Source organism: Erithacus rubecula (genome assembly GCF_903797595.1).
Source record: "Erithacus rubecula genome assembly, chromosome: 5".
In the NCBI taxonomy this organism is placed as follows: domain Eukaryota; kingdom Metazoa; phylum Chordata; class Aves; order Passeriformes; family Muscicapidae; genus Erithacus; species Erithacus rubecula.
The window spans coordinates 16,872,967-16,897,587 of NC_136687.1; the positions used below are offsets into that span (position 1 = coordinate 16,872,967).

At 41.6% G+C, this 24,621-nt stretch overlaps 1 protein-coding gene across 1 annotated transcript in view; it reads left to right on the forward strand.

The window, feature by feature from the left end:
* Positions 1 to 3,279: 3,279 nt before the first annotated feature.
* The window catches only part of RBPJ (recombination signal binding protein for immunoglobulin kappa J region), a 141,778-nt gene continuing 120,436 nt past the window's right edge, over positions 3,280 to 24,621 (forward strand). The window contains exon 1 of the mRNA XM_079305911.1: positions 3,280 to 3,392. Within this exon, the coding sequence (XP_079162037.1) occupies positions 3,379 to 3,392 (14 nt within the window). The 5' untranslated portion in view covers positions 3,280 to 3,378. The remainder of the gene's footprint in view (positions 3,393 to 24,621) is intronic.

A 24,621-nucleotide genomic window follows, 5' to 3' on the forward strand; every position in this document is an offset into this window, starting at 1 on the left:
AAGAACAGGTAGACAGATGTTTTCTAAAGAAGTACCTGGACATTCTCATACTCCATCTGTCTGGATAGATTGTGATGCACATAAAATTAAACATTCTGTTAGAAGTACCTAAACATCAGACAGTGACCTGCCTCCCCAGTCCAGGTAGGAAGGAGAGATGTTTGCTTTTATCATTTTATTTCAAAGGCTCAGAAGTTAATAACCATCCTGTCTTTTGTCACTGATTATGGACTCATAAGAACCAGGCTTGGTAATAGAAAATTGCCCTAAATAGTGCAAGAACACAAGGATGGATTTATTTAGTCAGAAAAAACATCACTCACCAGACTTGGAGAAGAGGAAAGGCAGCGAACAGTCCAATTGACAAAATGTGATTAAGTGAATTGTCACATCTGCATTCATTAGCGAAATCATTTAGTGGGGTGCAAAAGCGTTCACACCCAATTCTGGTTTCCACAGGTCGTTGAGTGCCTGTTGCTTAGCAAGGCTCCTGACAAGGCAGGCATGACAACCAGATAATGGCTGCTTTGAAGAACATAAGAAATTTCCCTTTGCTTCAATCCTTTGGAATCATAGAACACATACAGATAAAGGTAAAAGTATAATTTTTCAATTGTGCCAGCAGTTTTAGTTGAATGATGCTGATGGCACTTTGTGATTAATTCATGAAGTGTCACATGCTTTGGGAACTGCATGGATTATGATCTGTATGCCCTGCTGGGTCCTAGAAACTCTGAGGATATCTTTATCCCGTTTCATGTCCTATTTACCTTCAGTCACTTTGTCCATCTTTTTTCAGGAATCCTCCTGTGATGGCATGGTCTAGCTAAAGTTCTGATCATCTCTAACTCTCAGAAGAGCAAAAGATGTTTTATTCCTGTTATTTTCTGTCTTTCCAGATAAAATAAGTTGGCATGCAATTCTTTGTTGAAACTACCCTGAATCTTCACAACCAGGTTCTAATTCTAGCCCTAAATCTGTGGAAAGTTTTTCATCTCCTAGATGATTTTTTTCTACCTATGTTTGCAGGCAGGTAGTTCTGGTACCAGAAGGGTCCATGTTGAGTGTTCTGGTGGTAGTACAGAAACGCATAACCACAAAACCAGTTTCACTCCAAAGAGACATTTAGCACTGCCTTGGTTAGGGTCATGGCTCTTAGGGCAAATATCTACAACAGGCAGGAGGCTTCAACCCCTTAATTCTTTCAAGATTCAGCAATTTTGTCTTCTCTACACTTTTTGAGATAAATCAAGGAAAAAAATTGTAGTTCCTACTTATAGTACAGCAGTCTTCTTCACTCTGTCCTGAAATTGATCCCAAGCAGGGCTATCAGATCCTATCTATCTGAAAATAATGTCTGACATTTTCAAGACTGTTCTGGGTAAATAGCCTCCTTTGTATATGAAATGCTTATGAAATCGTACCTCTACTGTATACAGGAGGTATGATAATACTTATGTCTGCTCTGCCAATTTTACCTGGATGGACATAGGAGTCATACTCTCTGTTCTCTAGTGTTAGTTAATGTGTTGACTATCCTGTTACCATTAAAGTTCTCTTCCTGAAACACAGCAAGGAACAGCCCTTAACTTATCTGTATTTTCCAAGTGTGTATTCTTTATGGACATTTTCTTATTAATATTTCTATGTTGAATGCTAGCTGTTATGTTGAAAGTGTTCCTCATCATTCTAATGACTTTACCATCTTGTATCATTGTAGAAAACATCACAGTGATACTTCATACATAATAAAGGATTTAACACACTTGTATTTGCAGATTCTGGGTATCTGAGGATATATTATGTTTAGTACCACTGTATATTTGCTGTTGTAGAAAGTGACAGGGAGTTTACAAAGAGGAATTACGCATAGGAAAGGATATCCTTCCTCAAAGGAGTGAAAACATAATCCCTTGAGTCGTCTCTGAATGTTAGGCATCTGTCCAGTGTTTTTCCACTGTGTTTGCATTTAGTTGATTACAAGGGTCATCAAGAATCTTTGCCAGGACTACGGTAATTCTACTTGAACCCCCAGTCCCAAATCTGAGGTCTTTCCATTGTTTCTTCATATATGTGCTGCCTCAAAAGCAGTCATAGCACAAAATTACAGTCTATACACTGGAAATGACACTTGGAGGTCGTCTAATGCAATTCTCTGCTCAAAGCAGAGCTAACTCCAGAGTCAGAACAAGATGCTAAGGATTATTTGGTATGAAAGTGTCTCAGGATTGTGTGCTTTCTTGTAGCTAGTTCCTTAAGCTTAGGTAGTCAATACACAAGATCACTATCTCTGGGAGCACTGCAGAATCAGTACCTACTTGTCTAAAGTGTAGCTGGAAGTATCATGTGTGTGTTGGTGTAAAGCTTGTTAGAATATACCAGGGACTATGATATTGGTATCTCTAGACTTAACATGCCTGCCCTGGAGAAAAAAATCCTTACTGTGATTCAGGAATTCACCTTTGTTCCTTTTCTGTGCATGACTTAGATGGCATAATAAATGAGTGCGAGAGTAAGTCTCTATTCTCTCTTGAGGGCACCAACACGAATCTACATGCTGGTGACTGGATTCATCTGTCTGGTCAGGAGGTTCTATTTAGCCTGCAGTATTTTTAAGGAAGTGGAAGGTCTTGGTGAAGTCTCAGTCTTTACCTGAGCAGGGCCTGCTCTATGAACTCTCTCATTCAAAGCAAAGAAAATCTAGAGAGCTCTATTTGCTTTTCGCACTGCAGATGAAGGAATGGGCTCCTAGTGAAATTATGGATGGAGCAGGCTTTCAAAGAGGTGTCTGAAGAGGGGAGGTGAGGAGCTATTCCTTTTGAAGCCTCACTGACAGAAGGGCTTTGTCAGAGGGAAGGCAACCATGCAGGGGGCATGAGTGGTAGTCACATCTCTCTCTCTCTCTCTCCACCCAGCAAAGCAAGAGCCACAGTCGTTTGTACAAACTCACCTGCAAAGCAGTGGGGACTGCTCAGCCCAGCCCAGTCCAGTCCACAACAACAGAGTCATCCCTCCAGTACACCTCAAACAGTCCACACCATGTATTGCTCTTCAGCCTAGTCAAAATTTCTAGTTCTCTAAGGGAGGGCTAATCATATTTGTAAAGTCTCTACACACAAGGTCTTTCCAAATACTCCTCTCTTATTTCCCTTGGGCTGGAAATCATTTTAGATGTGCCAGCTGGGACTCAGCCCCTGGGCTGATTCCAGGATCTGTGCCTAGTTTTATGTCAAAGTGAGCTGGCTAAGCCTGTGGGATGTTGCAGTGTCCCTGATGCAGGTGGTGCTTGGAAAAGTGCTGCTGGACTTCTGCAAGGAGGTGGAAAGCAACCGTGTCAGAGCTGAGTGGTGGCAAAGTGGTGATTTCCAGTTCCTTCTGATGTTTATTTCCTGGTGAGTGACATGTTTAAGAATATTTTTAATGCTTGTAGTAGTAGCAAGAAGTGATACACTAGTTGCTTTGCATGTTTCTTTTGTCTTGAATTTTAGTATGTCTGCTGCTAAAGATATAGTTACTCCTGCACTCCAGAAGACCCCACAAAACAGGGACTAGTCAGCTGGATAATTACCTACTCCTAGGTGTCTAGAAGTAGAGTAAAACTTCTCATTTTGCACTTTCTGGACTGTTTCTTTTCCATTGAAACAAATTTTCTTTTGTTATAAAATATGTGGTTCAGTCTCTAGAGAACCCTATCACTGTGTTCTGCATTATTCTTATTAATAAACAAAAAAAATTAAACTGAACCCCCAAAACAAAGCAGTAACCTAAGTTCACAGCTGAATGTATACTTTATTCCCAGGAAAAAGTTGAAAGGGAAGACAAATTGTATTTAGTTCTATTATGTTACCAAGAAAATTCTTTCAGAGATCAGTACTATGTTTTCTCCTCTCAAAGGATGTAAATAACATAATTAATGATATATTTATTCACAACGAACAAGGATGCTTCATTCACCTTGTTTTACAAAAGGAGAAAAGGATCCTCAATCTGTCAAGTGCAATGGAAATAAGAATTGAGGGTTGTTTCTGAATGCTGAAAATGGGGCAGAGATGGGAAGTTGTGGCAACAGTGAAAGAAAGAATAAAAGGTTTATTTGCAGTCTTCATTGTAGCTTTCAGTTAGAGCCTGGTTTATATTCAAAGCTCTTGCCAAACATTTGCTTTTTCCATTTTCAGGATTATTTATCAGCTTGGATTGATAAAATCAGCTTTGGGCCCATGATGTAAGTCAGATGTATAAATCTGGTTTTGTAGAGGGAGCAGAGTGGGTTTTCCTAGCCTAATAAGCCAAAACTGTGTCTGCCATGAGGGACTAGAGAATTAGTGAAGTCTGACTCTTGTCTGTGGAGGCTGTTTTTGAGAGCAGTACTACTCTGTGGCCATTAAAATGGGCCAGCATCCTTTCAGTGTCTTTCTTCAGATACTCTTTCACAGCTGTCTGTTGTGGCTTCTTTTCTAGTAGCTTCTGCATGACCAGGTGCTCTCTGGGGGTCGTCCCAGCACAACAGGGTTGAAGCTCAGGGAGCTGAATGTTGTGCATCCTCTCAGGAGAGAGGAATCCTGAACTATTGGGAGTTACATTTCTCTGGGTGGATCTTCACGCACATCTCTTCATGGAGAGTTGTGCATGAATTCACAAGCCCAGAGTTGGCTCATGTTTTCTCAGGTGCAAATACTGGCCTTTCTTCTACTACTCAATGTTTTATAGGCTGAAGAATTGAAGTACTCTTAAGTGGTGCTACTTATCCCATGCAGATGAGGAATTATGGAGGAAGTCAGGTGAGTTTAGATACAGGACTCCCAAAACATCTGCTCTTTAGGAAAACGACTTGCACTGCAAGCAGTTCTGGGCAGTGCCTGTAGTCCTCATCTCTGTGCACTGTCCCAGGTGACACCTTAGCTGTCTAGTCACTTAGATGTCTAGTGCAAGTATGCCAGCTGGTTGTGTGCCTGTAAGGCACCTCTCAGCAGGCTTGTGATGCTCAGAGAGCTTGGAGAGGTGTCCCTTAGGACCTGTCTTCAGTGGGTTTTCCTTGCAGATACTTCTGGACACTGACAGTATTTCTTTTATGTCGGATGTTACATGCTTCAGATGAAAAATCTCTTGGCCCTTTTTGTGACCTCTAGGGGCATCATCTAGAAATGCTGGACCCCAGATTACACTGTAATTGTGAGGCTATGCAAGCATTTGCGCCAAGGCACTGTTGTCCATATTACTTTGCATTTTAGAGTTTGGACATGAGTGGTTTCTGAAACATTCTACCATCCCCTTAAGACAAAACTCATCCTGAAATATACTTCTAGGCGGAGGCCAAGCAAACATTTTGTGATGATTCTCAGAGTAGTGCTTGTACTTTGTGAAATTTCATGTACAACCCATCACTTGGTTTACCAGCAGGCTTAGATCTACTGCCAATGATTTCTTTTCCTGTCTGTTCTAGAAATGATGTATTTCAATGTACTTATAGTAGCTTCTCAGATTTTTTTACTCTGAGTTGAATGAGAGCCTCAGTGGGGATGGGATGCTGTTCCTTTCCTCCTTTACAGTCTATTCCCTGCTGTGGCCAGTTTATTCTTACAGAGTTTCCTGGGTAACTCGGGTTACAGCTCCTCAAAACAGAAGGTTGCACCTGTACTTCCTAAAGACAATGTTGAGCTCTGCTTGCTGAAGAAGGTGGTTCATCATTCTCTGTTGTGGTGTGACAATAACTCTTCTCTGAACTTTCATGCCTGGCCTAGATAGACATGCTGATAGTCCTGTTTCTGCTTAGAATCTATAAGACTCAGAAGTCCTTTAAGCAGGAGGCTTGTGTGCCTTGCAGGAAATAGAGTTGCATACTGAGTATCTGCCTAAGCAGACTGTCAGGGGCTGGCTGGGGTCATGTGGAGAGAGGATGGCTGTGTGTAAGGTCTCATGGTGGGTCAGCTTGTAAATATTGAATTACCTGGTGGGAAGCTTGCTAGCAGGGTATTTGATAGTCTTTCCCTTAGCTGCAGCTCTTCTCTAAGCACATCTGATTGAACCTGCAACCAGCATGGGAGGTCAGGGGGCAGAGGGATGCTACAGTACTAGCACAGCCCTTGAAGTGCATGATGAGAGTGAGGCATGTGCTAAAAGAGAGAAATCCAGCAAGTCTTCCTCTTAGGGTAGTGTAAATGGTCTCATCAAGTCAACCCAAATTTTGTTTTCCCTTTAGATATCTGCCTGCTCCTCAAAGGAATAGACCCTCCTCAGACAGATGGACTCACTGCATGCAGAGAAGAGAAATATAAGCTCAACAGGCCTTTAGGGAACCTTACTTGCTATGTAACTATTTATTAAACAAACATTTTAAAAATCTGTAAGATGGCATGGTAACCTTGTGATGACCTTACTGAGCTGCAGTACATATGGCTGCTTTGTGACAGCAGGCTGCTACCTAATAGCCTTAATTTACCTTGGCCCAATTCAGAACAAAAGAAGGAATATTTATTTAATTTTTCAAGGTTCATGAACTAGTGTTACTGAATAAACTGCCCTAGTATTCCCTTTGAAAATAATACATTTTAATCTTTGTTTGTTACTTCATGCTAAATAATTGGCCTCAGGCTCCAGTTTGGTAGAGCATTTATGTGCTTAGTACCCTCAGTAGCACTTATATATGTGTTTAAATTTAGAATTGATAACCTGAGTATTGACTGAATTGTGGCCTCAGTGGTAATGCTTTTAATTGCAGTATAAATCCAATCTTCCCAATGGCCAGTAGATGGGGCAAGTAGGCCTCCTTATAGTTATGGTCAAATTTTTTTGGTGGTTTGTTTTTTTTGTTTTTTTTTTTAAATGCAGGGTTAAAATGTAGCTGTCGTTGGCTCTTAGTTCAACAGTCTAGTTTGAAGGCTCTTTACCTTTGTACTGTAAGGGTAAATTACGAACTTTGACGTAACTGCAGTATTTTCTTTACAAACATGTGTCGTAAACAATCGTTGGAATTCTGAGATTTAAAATTATGTTCCTTTCTTTACACAGGGATGAAAACAAATCTTTTGAAGGTTTTGTTGTGCAAAGATATGGAGATGTGTGTGCCCTCCCCAAAACTAGCCAATAGTTAGGTGTTTACAACACTCATGTGGATGCAAAGGATCCAAGTTTTAGTCCCTGGTAGTCTTCCATGTGCCTGTAGAGTGTACCAATGACAAGATCACCTTACTTGCCTTTGGGTAATCAATTCTCTCCTGCAAAAGCTGTTGTCACTTTTACACATTTATTGGTGCACCAGACTTGTACAGACTACATGAGTGGCCATGGTTGCCGGACACATTTGCTTTCTTACCACTTCTTGCTTCCTGTTAATACTTCATGTTGTGTGTCTGTCTAAAGAGAATGTGATCCTCAAGTCAGTCACTGATTACTGCCTGTTAAATGGAGTAAGAGCTTTTTCTTGAACACATAGATACACATAGGAATAGAGTCCTCAGTTTCCCTTTAGCCACAATCACACTTCCCTTTGTTGTCCATCGTGTCAGTTCCTTTAGTGGTGCTCTGCTTTTCCCCACTTCTTGGGGCTCAGCTTTGTAGTGCGAGTCCTGGAGCAGGCTGTGTTCTTAGAGGCAGTGTGGTGCAGGTGCAAGAACTTTTTTTCTGCATTACACTGAGGCAAACAACTCCTCAGATGCAGAGCCCAGGGATGATGGGGAGCTTTTTGTCACATAGACCAGATATGGTTTGCCTAGTTGGGTGTATTTCGCTCTTGTGGAAGCGGCTCCTACTATTCAGCCTTGAATAAAAGGTAGTGATATTTCTATTCTGTTTTATTTTAGAGTGGGGCAAGCTGTCTGAGATTGTTTGGTGGGGCATGAAGAAACCTGTATCTATACTAAACTGGCCAGGCAAATACAGCATGTTAAAATAAAGGAAAGCAGTTTGGCTAAGGATTAAAACCATAAACAATCATCAACCCCCAGCTCTTTCTCCTCAAACATTCAAAGGTTAAAATGGAAGAATAGGTGTGAGTCTACCTTCTCAGATATATAGGGAGACCCTCAGCTGCTGGGCTTTACTTTAGCACAGGGGTATGTGTGTGCCACCATCTGTCATTATCTGTTTGTGATATCCAAAACTTCTCTGAGCAGGACAGAGCACAGAGGAATTCCTGACTGGATTGGCATGACGTTCTGCTCTTTCTTGAAGCTGTATACATGGTTCAATCTAAGATGGGTAATGGTGAGTGCAGAGGGTGGTGCAAGGCTTAAGCTGGTGTAAACTGAGAGCAGCTCTTTTGCAGACAGTGGAAGTAACCAAACTGTACAGATCTCTAAACCAGTAAGATTGGCTCACCTTCTCCCAAAGAACTTTATACAGAATGTAGGCATTACCTTAACCTATTCCATATTTTGGAGGAGCAGTGTTGTCTATTTCAAAGGTTGCTCCAACTTCTCTCTCTTTTTGCAGCTTCACGGTGCTCTCAGACCTCATCTCTAGCACTGCCTGCTATGTGGTGAGCAGCATGATTCAGACAGGACTTTTTGCAGCCAAATTGCTACAGCCTGCAGCAGTCCTGCTTTCTTTACTTTCCATTCAGTCCTCTGTCAGTTCCATAGCAAAAATTCCTTTGGCTCCTGCCATATCTACCTTTGCCTTTGAATATTTTTATTGGCTTACTGTATTTTGAATGAAATATAAATTCCTCAGTGCTTTTCCAGACAGTGTTTGCATTTTGTTAATTGTGTATGTCTTGACTGTCCAGCACCCTTTGACTTCTTTGAGGTCTTCCTCTATTTATAATTTTCTTCATATCTTTCCCTGTTCTCAAAGAGATGTTCTCCTCATAAGATGAGCAGTGTTATGAACTCTCAAAGCCTGTGCATTGACTCTACTTCAGACTTTCCCTGAAGAGCTGGTCATTTCTCTCTAAATTTTCTGGTTTGTGATATAGAAAGGACTGCTTTAAGATAAATATATTGCTCCTGGGGCAGGTATAAAACATGGCTCAGACTACACAGGCTCCCCGGGAACATGGGTTTTGACACAAATACCTCATGATGCAGCTGGAAACACCTACAGCCTGCAGTGTTTTAGAGTAAACCAACTGTTCAGTGACATGCTGGCCTCTGAGGAAAGCTATGCATGCTGTTAGCCAGAGGTATCTCAGGAGGACTGAGAGTCTGTCTGCTATTTGGCTCCTTGCAAACAGCATCTGTTCCACAAGAAGGTGAAACATGCAATAAATGACTGCAGAGCTCAACCAAAGGCAGTGGTCCAGCCAAATATGTTTACTGCTTGGGGAATGCTTTTGTGCTGAGGCAGCACCTTTCACCCAGAATCTCTGAACATTTTTAAAGCATTAAGTAAGATAGGCTAATACCTGTGTTTGCAGATGTATTTGAGCCAGGTTTTGGTTCCTGCCATCCACATAGCTTACACTTAGTTTGGTACTGCTGTGGCTGCTTGGCCAACCTTTACTTAGTTTCCTTAACTGCATAGGTGGTTTTTGCAGCTGGTGCCAGGCTCATGCTGGTGCAATTCCATTGTTAACAGGACCTGAGCAGGCCACTGCCTGGCTAGCTCAGGTAGGTACACATGAGCTGTGGTCACTTCAGTATAAAAATGTATTTGTCTTATTTTTAGGAGGCAAGAAGATCTGTGACCTAGACTGAAGACAAAAGATCAATCCCAAACATACATTTCTCTTTTCTACTGCTGCTTTTGATGGGAGAGAAATGGGACAAGTGAAATATTGTGTAGTTTGTCACTAGTGAGAATAGGTTCAGGCTACTCAGCAACTGCTGAGTGAATGTTCAGACAATGTCTAATACAGGAAATGTCCAGTGACCCAGAAGGGAGAGAAGTCTCTTCATGTGTGTGCATATTTTCCTCATGGATTGTGGGAGTCCAGAGTATTCCTTTGGCTTCCCTGGGAGCTTTAAGACCCCCCCTGGCAGGGTCCCCAAAGACCCTCAAATGAGACCCAAGTATCTCAGGTGCTGGATTTAGCTCCTTGAAACAATCTACCAACATTGAGGGAAGAAATGCAAGGTGCAAAAATAAATAGAGTGTAAATTAGATTGTTAGAATGTAGAATAAGTAGATTTCTAGAATATTTATATTAAGGGGCTCGTGGTTAAGATTTGGGGCGTGGTATGCTTCTTCCTCCTTCTTCTTCACTCCATCCATGTTGGAGTGCCACCTTGGCATCCTTCGATTGGATGGGGACAAAACTAGACATTGCAATAAGGTTGTGGTGTATTGAAAATTAATTGTAAATATCTAGTATGTAATTTAGAGTATAAAAGATAAGTCCTGCCTCTGCCAGGCAGAATCTGCCATGGACGTCTGGCGAGCATACTGCTGTTTGCTGGACAAAGCATTCCTGAGATAAGCAACAATAAACAACCTTGAAACCTCTGAGAACAGCCTCTCTCATCGCGGATGTAGGGAAAAACCTGAATTCCAGACCACCTTCATGCCCTCCTGAGGTGATCTCAAGCATAAAGAGACACCTTGGGCAGTGACAATGGACCAGCAGATACAACTTTGGATGCTTCTTTTGAGATGCAGAGGTCACTTGTTAATCTGTATTGGCATACAGAAAAGGGCTGTACCTTTAGCCAACAGGAGGGTGTTAATGCAAGGATTTAATGTTGTTTTTCTAGAAAAGAACATGCTGCCAAGTAAATATCACCTGCTTTTGAGTATGTGCCAGGGGTTTGGTAATGAGTTAAGAGCCAGAAGAGCTGCACTGCCCTGAACTATTTCCAGCAGAGCCCTGGAGGCTGATAGCTCCAGAATGGAGGATGGCTCTTCATTGCCAAACTATCCCCGGACAACTGGGGTGAGTGGCTCCTCTCTGATGTCTAGTGGCCCTCTACTCATTTTTCCTCAACTTACAAAAAGAGGCAATCTCTGAAAATTCTTGGAGTAGCCAACCAGTTCCTTCCATCTTCCACACATTTTACTGAGAAACTTGCTTGTTCCCTTCTCATTTTCTTAGCTCACTCCTGATGGTTTTCTGCAGCCATTTCCCTCAGATGACCTTCCTAGAACCACTGTGAAACTGAAGGCACTACCCATGTTCTACTCTGAGTCCCTTAACTGCAAAGTGTTTTCAGTCTGTGGAGAGGGTTTTTTCCTCTCATTCTCTCTGCTCCTTGGCTTCCCAGAGTGACAGCCGTATCTGTTTGATTTGAGAGAAGCTTTGCATGTGCTATGAGTGGCTCCTTCTGCTAACAATTTGTCCTCTGGAGCCTATTGCTGCACAGTATAAATAAATTTCACTGTTTAGGACTTTCCCATTTTGTTCCCCTGCTGCTGGCAGTGAGTTGACCTACTCTGTTTTGTTTTTCAAATTTATCTTTCTTTGCTCTTCTTATATAAGACAAAGTCACAAGCAGATTAACGAGGATGGTGCATACTTTTTTTGTTGTTTCGCACTGCACAAAAAGTTCTGCATAAAATGGAAAGTAAAATGCAGATTGCATTCTGGAATAGTATTAAATTTGGTCTTAGAATGAGGACTAAGACTTTATCCCACTTCAAAAAGGCTAATGGTGTGTGCTGAACAGATACGATCTTCATATAAAAAGCATTTTTCAGTCATCCTGCCACATAAACTCATTGTTTTTATAAGCAATCTTCATTTGGCCCATTCCATGCATGTATGCTGCTAGAATGACCAGGATGTTTAGCACATCAGACCTTGCTTTGCAGTGGTGAATGTAGGCACTGGAAGTTCTCCAGTTGTAGTACTATGCGTGCCCCTGCAACCTCCAGCTCAGACTATGGTAAATATTTAGAGTGGCTGAGCCCAGTTTGGGCTCTGTGCTGTTTTAGCTAGATTGTTCCTGCCTACTTTAAAGCTGGCTTAGGCATTTATCCACCACACCAGAAACACTGTGGAGTACATGTACCCCTAATTGGGTATGATGAAGGCCACAGTCATGTTTTCCATGGTTCCAAGCCTGAAGCTTAGTGTGCTTGAGGTTGTTTTTACTGCATGAATGTGACTGCATGTGGATTTTAATATAGAGAAAAACAGACTGTGGCCACCTAATGAAGTCAGTAAAGTGGTTATATTTGCCTACTTTCTCAGAAATTATCATAATTCATGTATTTCTTGGGATGACTAAAGAAATCTATCAATCTGGACAATATTATTTTTATCTATTTTTGTATCTTATTATAGCATAAATAGGTTTTGAATAATATATATCAAGGGGGTTTTATTTTCTCTTCCACTGACTTCTTCAAAGGAAAGAAGGATGTCACCATGCACAGGGTAAAAAAGGCAAAGAGAAACTAACCCATTACCATTTGCATTTTACAAACCAGATCTTAAAAAAAAATATTTGAAGGAGGGGAAATTTGTCACCTTAACATTGCAAATTATGTGAAACCAGTATATCCTCCCACTACAACATATGCTTGTGGTGGGTGGGCGGGGGAGATGCAGGGAAGAGGTGATGGTATAAAAATACCTTGTAAAAACAAATGTTTGGCTAGGGGAGAGAGTTTGTCACTTCAGCTAGACTAGAGGGGGAAACCAGACAGACAGGGGGTGGATGGGGGCGTGGGGGAAGGAACTTAAGTCACTTCAGCGAGGTAAATAACTTGACAGTGTGTCAGAAATAGCAGTCAACTAATTAGCTGCAAAAGATCAGATATTAAACAAGAAGGTAGCCTAGAAAGTTAAGGAGTAAAAGCTATTTAAATTAAAGATTAAGACCTTTGGGGAGTTAAACGTGACAGATACCAAGCAGAAGGGTGACAGGTAGAAACCCCAAGATAAAGCACACAGTCTTGCTCGCAGCCACTCTTCCTGCCCTTTCATGAACTGAGAAGTAGGATTTTTCTCATTTCTCCTTCTAGTAGGCATGCTAAGATAACACAGACTAGGGGCTCTATATGCTAATATATATGCAGCTTTGTAATGTACTGCCAATGTGGCTCTCCCTCCACATGCCACGTGGAACAGTTTGCACACTCCACAGCATCCAGTACCATGCAAATGTGAGCAGACACCAACATGACCACCCACAGTGGCAGCCAGGGTGGAAAATGACAGTTGCCTTGTCATGCTCATGGGCAGTTTGTGTGCTGTGGTGGGAGACTGTCATCCCCACATCATGGGACCTGGGGGTGCAGAACCTGGTGGGAGGGAGGGCCAGGAGGGACAGCACTCAGTGCCCCTGTGCTGTTCCAGCTGGAAGTAGAAGCTGTCTGAGACTACTTCCTATCTGTGATAATTATGGTTTTAATTTGATTTTAATTTACTTGCCTCAGTGGACAAACAGGTGCCCAGCCCAGGGAAGAGTGGGTGAGTGTGTGAGAAAAACAGACATGAGGAGAGAGCAGGCTGCTGAGGTGCCCTTTAACAGATCCACTGATCTGTTACCCACACGAATCCTGTTTTATGGACAGTTTCAGATGCTGCTTTCCTTTCTACATATTCCCTGTTGCTTTAATCTAGTGAAATTTGAAAGTGATTTGAATGGACATCTCCACGAAGAGAAGGTGTTTTACTAAATTAGACAAAACCTGCTCACCTCCTTCCTCTCTTTTTTTACTTGGAAGTATATCTTTCTCCTGCTTTGGTGGATGACTTTTGGGGATAGGTCGACCTCCTGCCCCATGGTGTGGGATCTGAAGGGTATTTTAGCTGGGTAACCAAGGCTCTCTTGCTGTGAGGGCTCATGCCAACCAACTCTGTGCTGACAGACTGGCTGGGGGAGCTTCCAAGTTGCAGATATGGGGTGTTTATAAGTGCAGGCCAGGTTTCAGGGGTGGCATATGCTGTGGAAGCTCCTTGGGTCTCAGTTTGCAGTCAAGGACAGAAGAAGATTGAGCTCTCTTTTCCTCCTCTGACCTAAAATATATTGCTGAGTTCTGTTCCATAGGGTGAAACTTTCCACTTGTAGGTGTTCACACAAATTTGGCTGTATCTGGCTATCTTCATATGTTGCTATACAGTCATTTCATACTTACATCCTTCTGAAAAACAATGTATTTTCCCCCTTCAACAAATTTCAAAGAAAATACGCCAACAAAACATTGATAGAGAAATTTTGCATACTTCGGTCAGGAAACTGAAACCTAGAGTACTTTCTGAGCCCCCATCTGTGCAGCTGTGTTGTTGCTTTGTCCTTCAGGGCTGACTTAGGGTAGCTGTGGGGATTAGTAGTCTGCGTTCCCTGACTTACATGCATGTAGTATTAATGAAATATTTTGGTGGAAATCTAGCTTTTACATTTCAGATTTGTTTCGTTGCACCAGTTGGTGGATTAAAACTGCCATCACAGCAGCTGCCTGAATATCATGTAACACAACATGCCTTGATGCCTTGTCATATTTCAGGGTTTGCTCACAGCATGAACAGTCCCAAGCATTGTGTTGTTTTTTTACGAAGGTCCAGAGTTAGTTAAATAGAGAGGATCTTTTTTCCTTCTCTTTCTCACAAACCCCCCCAAATTCTCATGCCTTTCCACTATCCCTTTCACTGATTTAGTGATCCACCCTTTACTGTGCAAGTGCTAGGGGACTCTTGCACTCTGATAAGCAATGCAGTACAGAAAGCCTTTGCAGATGCTTCTGCATGTGGCTTCCTGAATACAATGAGCTCTTCCTGTATATGGTGAGCAGGTAACACAATAATAACTGAAGAGTGGGTAGTATAACAGTCAAAGCTATGAGGTTTACAATTAGTCAATAATTTTTTTTTTGCTGGAGAGCTTAACGCTAAAACTTTTATTGGAAATTAGAAGATTAAGATCCTTTTCTTGGCTCTTAAAACTTTTCATGGTACTTGTGATGCAACTCTTTGAGGAGTTTCTTATGTGTAGAATGAAATTTCTGATAAAAAGGAGAGAAAGAGAAGTACATTGTAGGGTGTCCAATAACCTAATCATTAGGTGATCACTGAGATGTACAAGACTAAGTTGTTAGTTGTCTGGCTGAATAAGAAGAAACAGAAATATCAATTAATCTTTCCAGTACTGTAGGTAAGTGTTGTATTTTGCAGATAAGTGTCTTAACTGTTGGACTTTTGAGGAGGATGCATGAGTCTCTCAGAGTCTTTATCCACTTCTAAAATTCCTCTTTCTTTTTTGCTGGTACTAAAAATTTATGGTTTTGCAAAACTAAAACCTTGTTATCCAGCCAGATAGAATAATAAAAGTTGTAGGTGTTTTGTGAACATGAAGCAAAGAGGAAGAAAATGTGTTAATTTATTGGCTCTCTGTGAGAGGAAAGTCTGGGCTTCATTTAAAAGTCAAATGTAAATATCTATTTTCTAACTTTGGCTTGTGACAGATCAAGATTTGACATATTCTTATTTTTCCTAGCAAGCTGCTAAGGATGCAGACCAACTTGATGGAAATCTACCTTTGACAGATGACAGCAGGATTTCATGAGTGATTTCAATCTCAAGGCAACTGCCCCTTCTCCACAGCCAGCAAGTAGCAATAGCATTTTAAAAGAACGATGTCAGAGAGCAGCTTGGTTTTCTCAGTTGTCATCATTATTTGTTTCTCTCCTGGCCAAACCACCAGAAGCAGGTTAAGGATGACACAAACTAGCAACAAATCACGGGGTGGAGGACAGAGCATGTGACAATGCCCTGGCTATGGTGCAAACATTTGAGCTACGTTTCGAAAGCCTGGATTTGTGTTCAGCAGAGTTCATGAGTGAAAAATAAAAAGTCTCTGACGATAACAATCAGCAACCTCAATCTCATTAGTGTCTACTCTTCAGAGAAGAGGCTGGAGTGGATCCCATCAAGCTGTGATTTGGTTCAGTGCACTGGGGAAGGTTCCTAGAAGCATTACCCCAGCTTCTTTACACTGTGCACTGAAGGGAAAAAAACAACATTTGGCAATTTGTTGTCAATATTTGTATAACTCCTGATGCCACTAAAACTGCATATGTAGGCTTTAAACTAACAAAAACAAAGCCATGGCCAAGCTGGAGAGCTGGATTTGTTTCCATGCACAATTAGGTTTATTTGTTTAGGTCTCATTTTATTTGCTTTCAGATGACTCAGATAGGAGTATTGCAATCCTTTCAAAGTGAAGTAGTGTTCTGTGTATTTTGGGCATTGGGCTTAGCCAAATGTGGAAAGAATTGGCTGCTCAACAGTATTTTCCTATCCAGAGGTTTTTTCAGACTTTTGAGAGGAACTGAAGGAATGTCCCTTCCACGCCAGGCTTTCCCCCCCTTCCCCTTCACAGCGTCTCTCTGCATTATTGTTAAAGAGCACAGGAATTTTAAAACACTCCTCTGTTGTGCAACTGTTAGCAAATGCTCTTATTAATTGCTTTACCATTATGCTGGATATTTAAATTCTCACTGGTGTCATCCATAACATGCTGTTGTGTCTTTTAACCCATTCCAATAGAATATATCGAGGGGCCTTTCTCAGAATTTCCCATTCTGCTAGGACAGCTCTGGGTTTGCTGAAAATGATTTCCTGCATACATGAAGGGATATGTACATTTTGGCAAGTAGCCAAGTTTTCTGTTGGGAATTAGTCACTAAGGGCAGATTATTTTCCAGTGGACATGCTGGCATGCTATCAGTGTTAAGAGAATTTTCTTAAATCTCAGCACCATGGTGTTTCTTTTATCCCCCAGCCCCCACAAAAAACAGAAGAAAATGAAAATGCCAGGGGTTTGGTTTTTTTTTCTCTTCTGTCATATGTGTGGGAGGCAATGGCTTTTAATACGTGCTTAGGCACCACTGTATTTTGGGGGAAATTTTTTTCCTCTGTTTTCTTCTGATAATTTGGCTTCTAGAAATACTACTTCAGATGGTGTTTAAAATGTAGACAATATGAATAGATCCACATTTATTTCTATTTCCATGAAACATAAAGGATTTCCTGCACTCACCAGAAGTATGCATTTGATTTATAGCCTTACTTAATGCTCTTCCCACTCACACTCATAAAAGAAATATAGTAACCAAGGCTAATAGACAATCTATTTCAAAGTTTGTCCTGATAAAACCAAACTGGAACTTTATTCAGTCTTAAATGTCAATTCTCAAATTTGGGATGTTTTTCTAATCAAGAGCAATAAACGTGGAAAGTGTCTCCATGGAACGGAGCCGTGGCGCAGCACGCTGCTGGCCCGGTGCTGCACACACACTTTGGGGGCAGATGGGGTCTGCACATCACAGAGTCCTCCCCATGCAATACCTTCCTCTGAGAGACTGCTTGACCCTGGGAGGGACTGAACAATGCTTATGATATGGGATTTGCTGGGGTTTTTTTAGTTTTTTAGAGGATAGGAACCCAAAATATATCTATGACAAATTAAGGAGGAATGTAAGTCTTCAACTACAATAAAGAGGAGAGAAATAATACAAATTTCCATGCCTATGATTAAAAAAAACCCCAAAACCCAGAAGAAGTAATACGGTGGGCAAGCTGGATGGTGCTTAGAGATCTGCATATGACACTTTGTTTCCCTCCCTCTAGCTGTGAGGAACAGAGACTGTCAGAACAGATCAAACCCATTTAGTGGCCTTACTTATCATGGTATCCCTTTATAACACCTTCAGGGCATTTCAACACTGTGCCTGGAAAGCTGTCAGACAAAACAGTCTGCTGTGCTGGCTGCAGCTCTCCTGCCCTTTCCCCACACTCACCATTTTGCTGTATGCAGTTCTTCAAGTCTAACCCAAGGCTAAATGAGATTCTGGATTTCACTGCAACCTGAGAGAGGAGGCTGGACCAGGACCTGTCAGGGCTTATATTCTATGGGCTAGTGTTGAACATGTAATTTGAATATCAAAGTATGGTTTTGATGCAGGACAGTGAATTGGTTTCACTTCTGTTGTTTACTTTGTTGTTGTTTCTGTTCACTTTCTGTTGTTTTTGTACACTGAAGATGTGTAACCATAACAGATGCATATCCTTCTGGTACATAGGAAAATATAAAGACAGTGCACTGTATTATAGGTCCTCATCACATAAGAGACGCTCTATATGAAACTGATTTTTACAGTGTTTGGGCTCCCTTAGTTGCCATGTACCTTTACGTGGTAAGACAGAAACTTTTTTTTTTTTCACAAGTTATACGAATCTTTTGCATTTTTACTTACACTGTGAGCTACAGCCAGGAAGGTTGTGATTTCAATCTTAGGTGGTTTCACCCCTTCCTTCCTGCAGATGTGTAGTTGTGTGTAGGCAGATACTTGCTGATGCCTGGCTAGTAATTCAAGTATTGAGACTTGTGGTCTTACCACCACTTCCTGATGTGCTTTACAGGTAAGCCTGGAAGAAGAAGGAGGCTCTGGGGAGGAAAATTAGAAGAAAATAATTTAAAGATTTAAAGCATCAGCCTTGAAGCTACAAGGCAGTCAGGACATGGAAGGAATCACAGAAAGCAGACTGAACTTCCTCTTCCATATGATGAGGGACCTGAACAGTTTAAGAATACTAAAAACTTATAGCTGTGTCCGGCACGAGTAGGATAATGCACATGTTAATCCTATGTTATCCTATCTCTCTCTTCCCTAAGATGGAATGAAGTAAGTCTGTGTCTAAATACCTGCTCCTGTTTAACTTCAGGGTAAAGTAAAATACCTCACCCTGAAACATCTCTGGAGGAGTGTAAGTAAATCATAGTCCAGACAAGACATACATGCTTTTCATCTGTTGAGAAGTATTACATCTTGGCTGAGGGTGGGAAGGAGGTGGCTATGGTCAGGTCATGAAGGAGTAATTTAAGTCATCTGAACATTAAACATATCTTAATCACTAAGGGCAGCACCAAATGTTAGCAAGCATAAGGAGAAAGAAGGATGGAGTAAGTTGAACCACCAATGAAGCTTTGAGGTCTGAGTATGGCAGAATCCAGGAGGGCTCCAAAGGCTCAGAGGATACTTTACCTGGTATACTCTGAAATGGGATTTTTTTTTGTCCATACCTTAGGCTTAGTACACATAGTCTGATTTAATCTAATAAAAGGGAGGATAAACTGCAGTCTGTTTTGATCTACAGGTGCTACTTGTCAATAAACACTTTTCTCCCCCACTAATGCAGATCAAACTGTCAGTTATTTTGATAACTCAGCTTTTTTGTGATGTTTCACTTTCCACTGATAGTCTTTATTACCTTTACTTTATTTACCTGTTCATTTTAAATGGGACCTTCAATCTTCCATGATTAATAACCCTATTACAGTGATACGTGTTTATTTTCTCCTTGTTGGATTTCATAAATTTGAATTTCCCATCTTTGAACTTCATCAAAGTAGAACATACCAGGTATCTTCATTCCAGCAAATTTTTGTATGTTGCTTTTTGTATTGTTACTCACTTCCTTGTGCTATATCTATAGTTGTGTGTTCACTCACCAGCAGATAGGAGCTTCCTCTGTATGTGCTTTCAGCTGTGCCTGTAATTAGCAGGTTGCAAAGCCCAACTCATAAACTTGCAGCTGTGGCTTAGCACTTCTCTAAAATGGCCACGTAGCTTCCAGTTGGCCCTGAGTGCCAAAACATCTGTCTGCAATGGACCTTATAATAAACCCTATGAGTCAGTGTAGTGGCTTCCTAGACAGAGGAGTGCTGGTGTGCAGTTGAGTAGCCTATTTATGCCAAGATGGCATGGCTTGACTCAGAAGACCAGTGGAGCTAAATGTCATGTGGGCAGAACAAGGCAGTATATGCAGTGCTGAGCAATAAGGCACAAGTGAAGGTAAGACTGCAGGTTGTGAGATCATAGGCTCGCAACCTGGGACAAAGCTACAGATATGAGTGAGCAGAAAATGGCACTGTGTAGGAGAGGAAATCCTTTTCTATCTTCTCTGAACTTACATGCAAAGCAGAATTGCTGGAGAAGACTCTGATTCATAGTATTTGCCCTTTTTTTCTCTCTTCTCTCTACTATCACTCAGAAAAGTGTATGTGTAGGGACTAAACCACTTACCCATGATTACGATATCTGCCAGCCATGTGGAGAGAAGCCAGTGTGCCAGAGAGCAGCACAGGTCTGTGGTACAAAATGTGAAACTCCATGACAATATTTAACCATGCATGAAAGGAAGAAACCCTGTGTTTGTACGTCAAGTCAAAAACCCATCTTTTCACCCTGCTTTCATTCACCCCTTGTTAAGCTTTATGGCTGAGAGTCTGTTGTGTCTCCTCTTTGTCTCGTGCTTTGTTTCTTCTTCCCAAGTACCTTCCTGAGGAACCAGGCAGGGTCTGCACAGTGCTGCCAGGAGCTGTAGTGCTCCTTGGGAGTGGATGCTGTGTCTCTTGCTTGTTCTGTGCAAATACTGTCTCAGCCCAATCTTGCACCTTGTTTAAATGCCTGTGTGCTTGTTAAGGGCCTGGCTTTCCAGAGGACCACATGTGACAGCTCTGTGTTGCTCTTGGAGTCAGATGTTCTCTCACTATGTTTAAAGGGAACACTCATATCCCAAGAAGTGTTATTCCCAAACTGACTCTTTGCTGCAGGGTTTCCACTAGGGTGACAACTCCTGATTTCAAGCAGGGGTGCTGGCCCAGGCACTGTGTACCATGACCACTGCAGTAGCTATTTTCAGCAAGCCCTAGTTAACCAGACCCTCTGAAATATCCAAGAAGTTTCCAGCTAAAAGCAAGAACTGAGCTGTTTGCAACGTACTTCTTGCATAGTAATGGCTGCATGTAAGGACATTCTCAGAAATAAATGAAAGCCATACTGGTAGCTGTCGGCACTTTACAGCAGCTCCAAGAGCTCTTTCTGTTTTGCTCAGCTAAAATGGTGCCAGGATGCTTTTGTTGCCTGACGGGCTGCTGGCAGGAGCCCTGTTCTGGATAGTGCTGATTGTGGTGCTGCTGGCACTGGGGAGCCGGGCTCTGTCCCACTGCCCCCGCCAGGAGAGCACACGGCCTGGGGGCACCAGGGACAGGCTGGCCCAGGACATGGTGCCTGTGGCCAGGCAGGGCTGTGGGGAGCAGGAGACCAGTCCTGCTGTGGTGCTGCTGGGACCAATGGCCCAGGGGATAACGAAATGGGGTCCTGGCGGGTGAAATGTGGAGCCCTGGCAGGTGAAGCGTGGAGCCCTGGCAGGTGAAGCGTGGAGCCCTGGCGGGTGAAATGTGGAGCCCTGGTGGGTGAAATGTGGAGCCCTGGCGGTGGCAGTGCCCTCAGGGCCGTGTTGGCTCCGCAGCAGCAGCTCCGGCCTGCGCAGGGGCCCCGCTGGAGCCGCTGTCTGCCTCGGGGCTGGGGACAGACACACCTGCCTCCCCCTTCTCGGGTCATAAACCTGGAATTTAATCCAATACCAGATTGTAATGCTTCTGCCAGAAGAGGGTGGCTGCTGGAGTCTGGCTGTGTTCCTGGACAGCTAGAGATGCTACAGGAACACTCGTGTCCCTTGAGTGCAACCAGACGAAATTATCATCTGGCCAGGCAGCAAACAGCCGTTGTTAAAGGTGAGTGCAAACCCTCAGCACCATCCTGGCCTTCTGGATATATCAAAATGCTGGTTTGAATTGAGGTCTCCCTGCAAACCCAGACTGAGCTTGCCCGTCAGCAGAGCACATTTAAATGCAAAACCAAGGAGAATGTCAAGTACTCAATATATGAGCAGTGATGTTACAGAGAGCTAAACATCTGTAGACAGGTAAAAGGATGCCAATGCCATAGTTAGGTAAGCAGGACCAGAGAATAACCTGCTGCTTAACAACTGCTGAGGAAAGGCTGGTAGGATGGGAGAGGCCTCTATCTGTTTCAGAGGCCTGACTTTCACCTCTGTACTCATGCCAATATTTTTAATTTGTGCAACATTTTTCACCCAAGAAACAATGCTGTTAAAGATGAAATGATACTGCCGATGAACTATTTGGTGCTAGCTTTCCAGTCAGAAAAATGAAAGGGTGATGCATTTGTCATACTGAAATGATGTCACTTTGGGAAGGGAATGATGTTTTTGTAACATCTTCTATCCCTGAGGGTTTGATTAAATTATCAAGTACCAAGTGACATCTTTGTCATATGACACTTTTTTGGAAACTGTAGGTGCCAGAACAGCATTTCAGTGTATACTTTGGCTAACGTAGAGCCACTGCTCCTCCCCAGGGCTGAATTTGTCATGACTCCTGGGCAGTGAGGAATCTTTGGTCTCCTGAAATAGGCTATTTCCTTTTTTGGAGAGAAATAAGAAGACAAAAGCAAGGGATTAATAAATTTTTGAGGTAGAATTATTGCAGTAAGGAATTGTGATCCATATGAAAAAGCAGTAGTACTGAGACCTTGGGCTGTGTTGCTCGGGAGTAATACTTTGCATTTCACAATAGGCACAAAAGGAGATATTTTAATATTATTTTTCTGTAGATGTTTTAAATCCAGTTAATGAATGCTGGGGCCAGTAAAGTTACTTATATTGAAGGTATTACACTGATAAAATGTGAGGGATGGCCATCTGAGACCAAAGAGGTTAGGTAAAGAAAAGGGAGCAAAAAGGAGAAGGATGTACAGATGACAGAAATAAAAAATGATACAAATATGAGAAAAAAATAATTGTTAGAAAATTAATCTAGGAATTACCCCAACACACTGTAAACCTGTGGGCCCTGGTGATCTGGTAAATTACACTGTCCTAGCTGCTACCCCTTCACTTTTAAAAATGTAAAAGCTATCCTGATCCTCAAATGCCTTCAGCCTTAATGTTCAAGTTCTGGCAAGTGCTGTGCAAGAACAATTCATGCAGGCCAGCTCTGACAGAGCAGTGGATACAGCAGGTGGAAAACCAGAGAGCTAATTAAAACTAAATCTTTAAATCCTGTTGCAATTCCATCATGGGGCTTGGCATTAAATGAATTTTCATACAAAAATAAGGGGCAAATATTTGGTTTTGTATTCTTATTTCTTTCCTCCTTTTAAGAAAGTGTACCATAAAATTTTATAATGTACAGTTACCATCACATACAAAGAGCTTATTTCCTGTTCTATAACTGCATAACTGTCAGGGGCACCACAGTCACGATGCTTTGTTGCTCCCTAGATTTCCAAACTGGAAGGAAGTTTGCTGAGTAAGTTAAACAATACACATGAAAAAAGGGAAGAAAGAAACATCCCCATAACTCTTCTAAATTTCTTAAATTCCATAGGAGGATGAAATTAAGAAAAACCCAAATGAAATTCAGCTTGAAATCTTTTGTTGGATTTTGCTTTAAAACTTTCTGTGTAAAGATTCATTAGGTATTTTAACTCAATCCCTAAACTTCTTATGCATGAACTTCAGTTTCTAAGATCCAGATATTTACTGGCAGTAATTTTGGTTGGTGTTAGAAGACTTCAATCTTGGATTCCTCAGATTATTTCATTCACCTATATCTGCCAAAATGTCAGTGAAGCAATTTGGGGGCATGCAGGACTGGAATGGGAAGATTTTGAGTTGTTGCCCCATTGTTCAGAAACTGAAGGTCAGGATATATTTCCTTCTTTTTCATATGCAGCAGTATAAATTGTCTCAAATTTCAGTGATCCTAATTAAAATTATTTTGCTGTCGCATTGTGGAAAGCAGAGCAAGTATGAAACAAAAGGTCCTGAGTCCAAACACATAGTTAACTGACCAAATTACTACAAAACTCTCCTTAAGAATCTCAGATTTATTTAAATGTTTTATTAAAGAATTATCTAACTTGATGTCTCTTGTTTTATTTGTTCTAAGGATTTGTGTGTTTCTTAGCTTGCAAGGGCGTGGGACTGACTGGAATCTCTCATGGCTTCAAGAAAGGAAGTAGTTTTTTTCTGTGGTAAATTTCCTTGCTTGATAGAAAATGTTTGTATATTCTCTTCTTAAGTGAACCTATTTGTCTTGAAAAAGAAACCAATTAACTATTGCAGCTTCAGCTAGAGATATGAAATCAGACTATTAGACAAGGAACAAGAGCCATCTTTATTCAGTTGTCCCTGTAATTTATATCTTTGCCCAGGTCACTTTGTCACGATATTGCATTATTCTCTAGGCACCTGGTTCATAGTCCTTCAAACAGTTCCCTGAAACTGCAATTTATGGTAGGGCCCAGAAGATTTCAGAAAATCTAAGAACAAAGTCCCACCATTCTCTGGAGGTAGACTGAGGTTAATATCTTCCACTATACCAAGGCTAAACCTTAAGTTGAATTTCTTTCAAAATAGGTGTGATTGAAGCAAGTTTTTACGCAGTACCTTTAGAGACTCAGTAACACATAGGAGAAAATAATGATGTCACTTTGGTGGCACTGGTGTCATCATTCTAAGAACAAGAAGACCAAGACTGGTGCACCTGGTGCACCTATGGAAGGAAAAATTAAAGCTCACGTGCATAGCAGCTTTTGACTTTCTCTTATGAATGTCATTAGGGCTGAATTGTTTTGGAGGCTTGAAAGAGTAACTCAGAGGTGAGGCATCAAAAAGAATGAGGAGTTGTTTATATACTTACATGGTGAACTAGACCTGTTATTGCTGTGGGTGAGTTATCTGACTTTTCATAAGAAAAGAGAGTAATTGGATTTTTTTTGAGATTGATTTACTTATCAATGTAAGAGCTAAGAGATGACAGTTTTCACCTCTGGATGTCATAGATTGTGACAATATGCAAAGTTTTGTAGAAGTCTTCATGATTGTCTCTTGGCGGCCTGTTGGAGATCAATGAAACATTTTGGATTATTTGA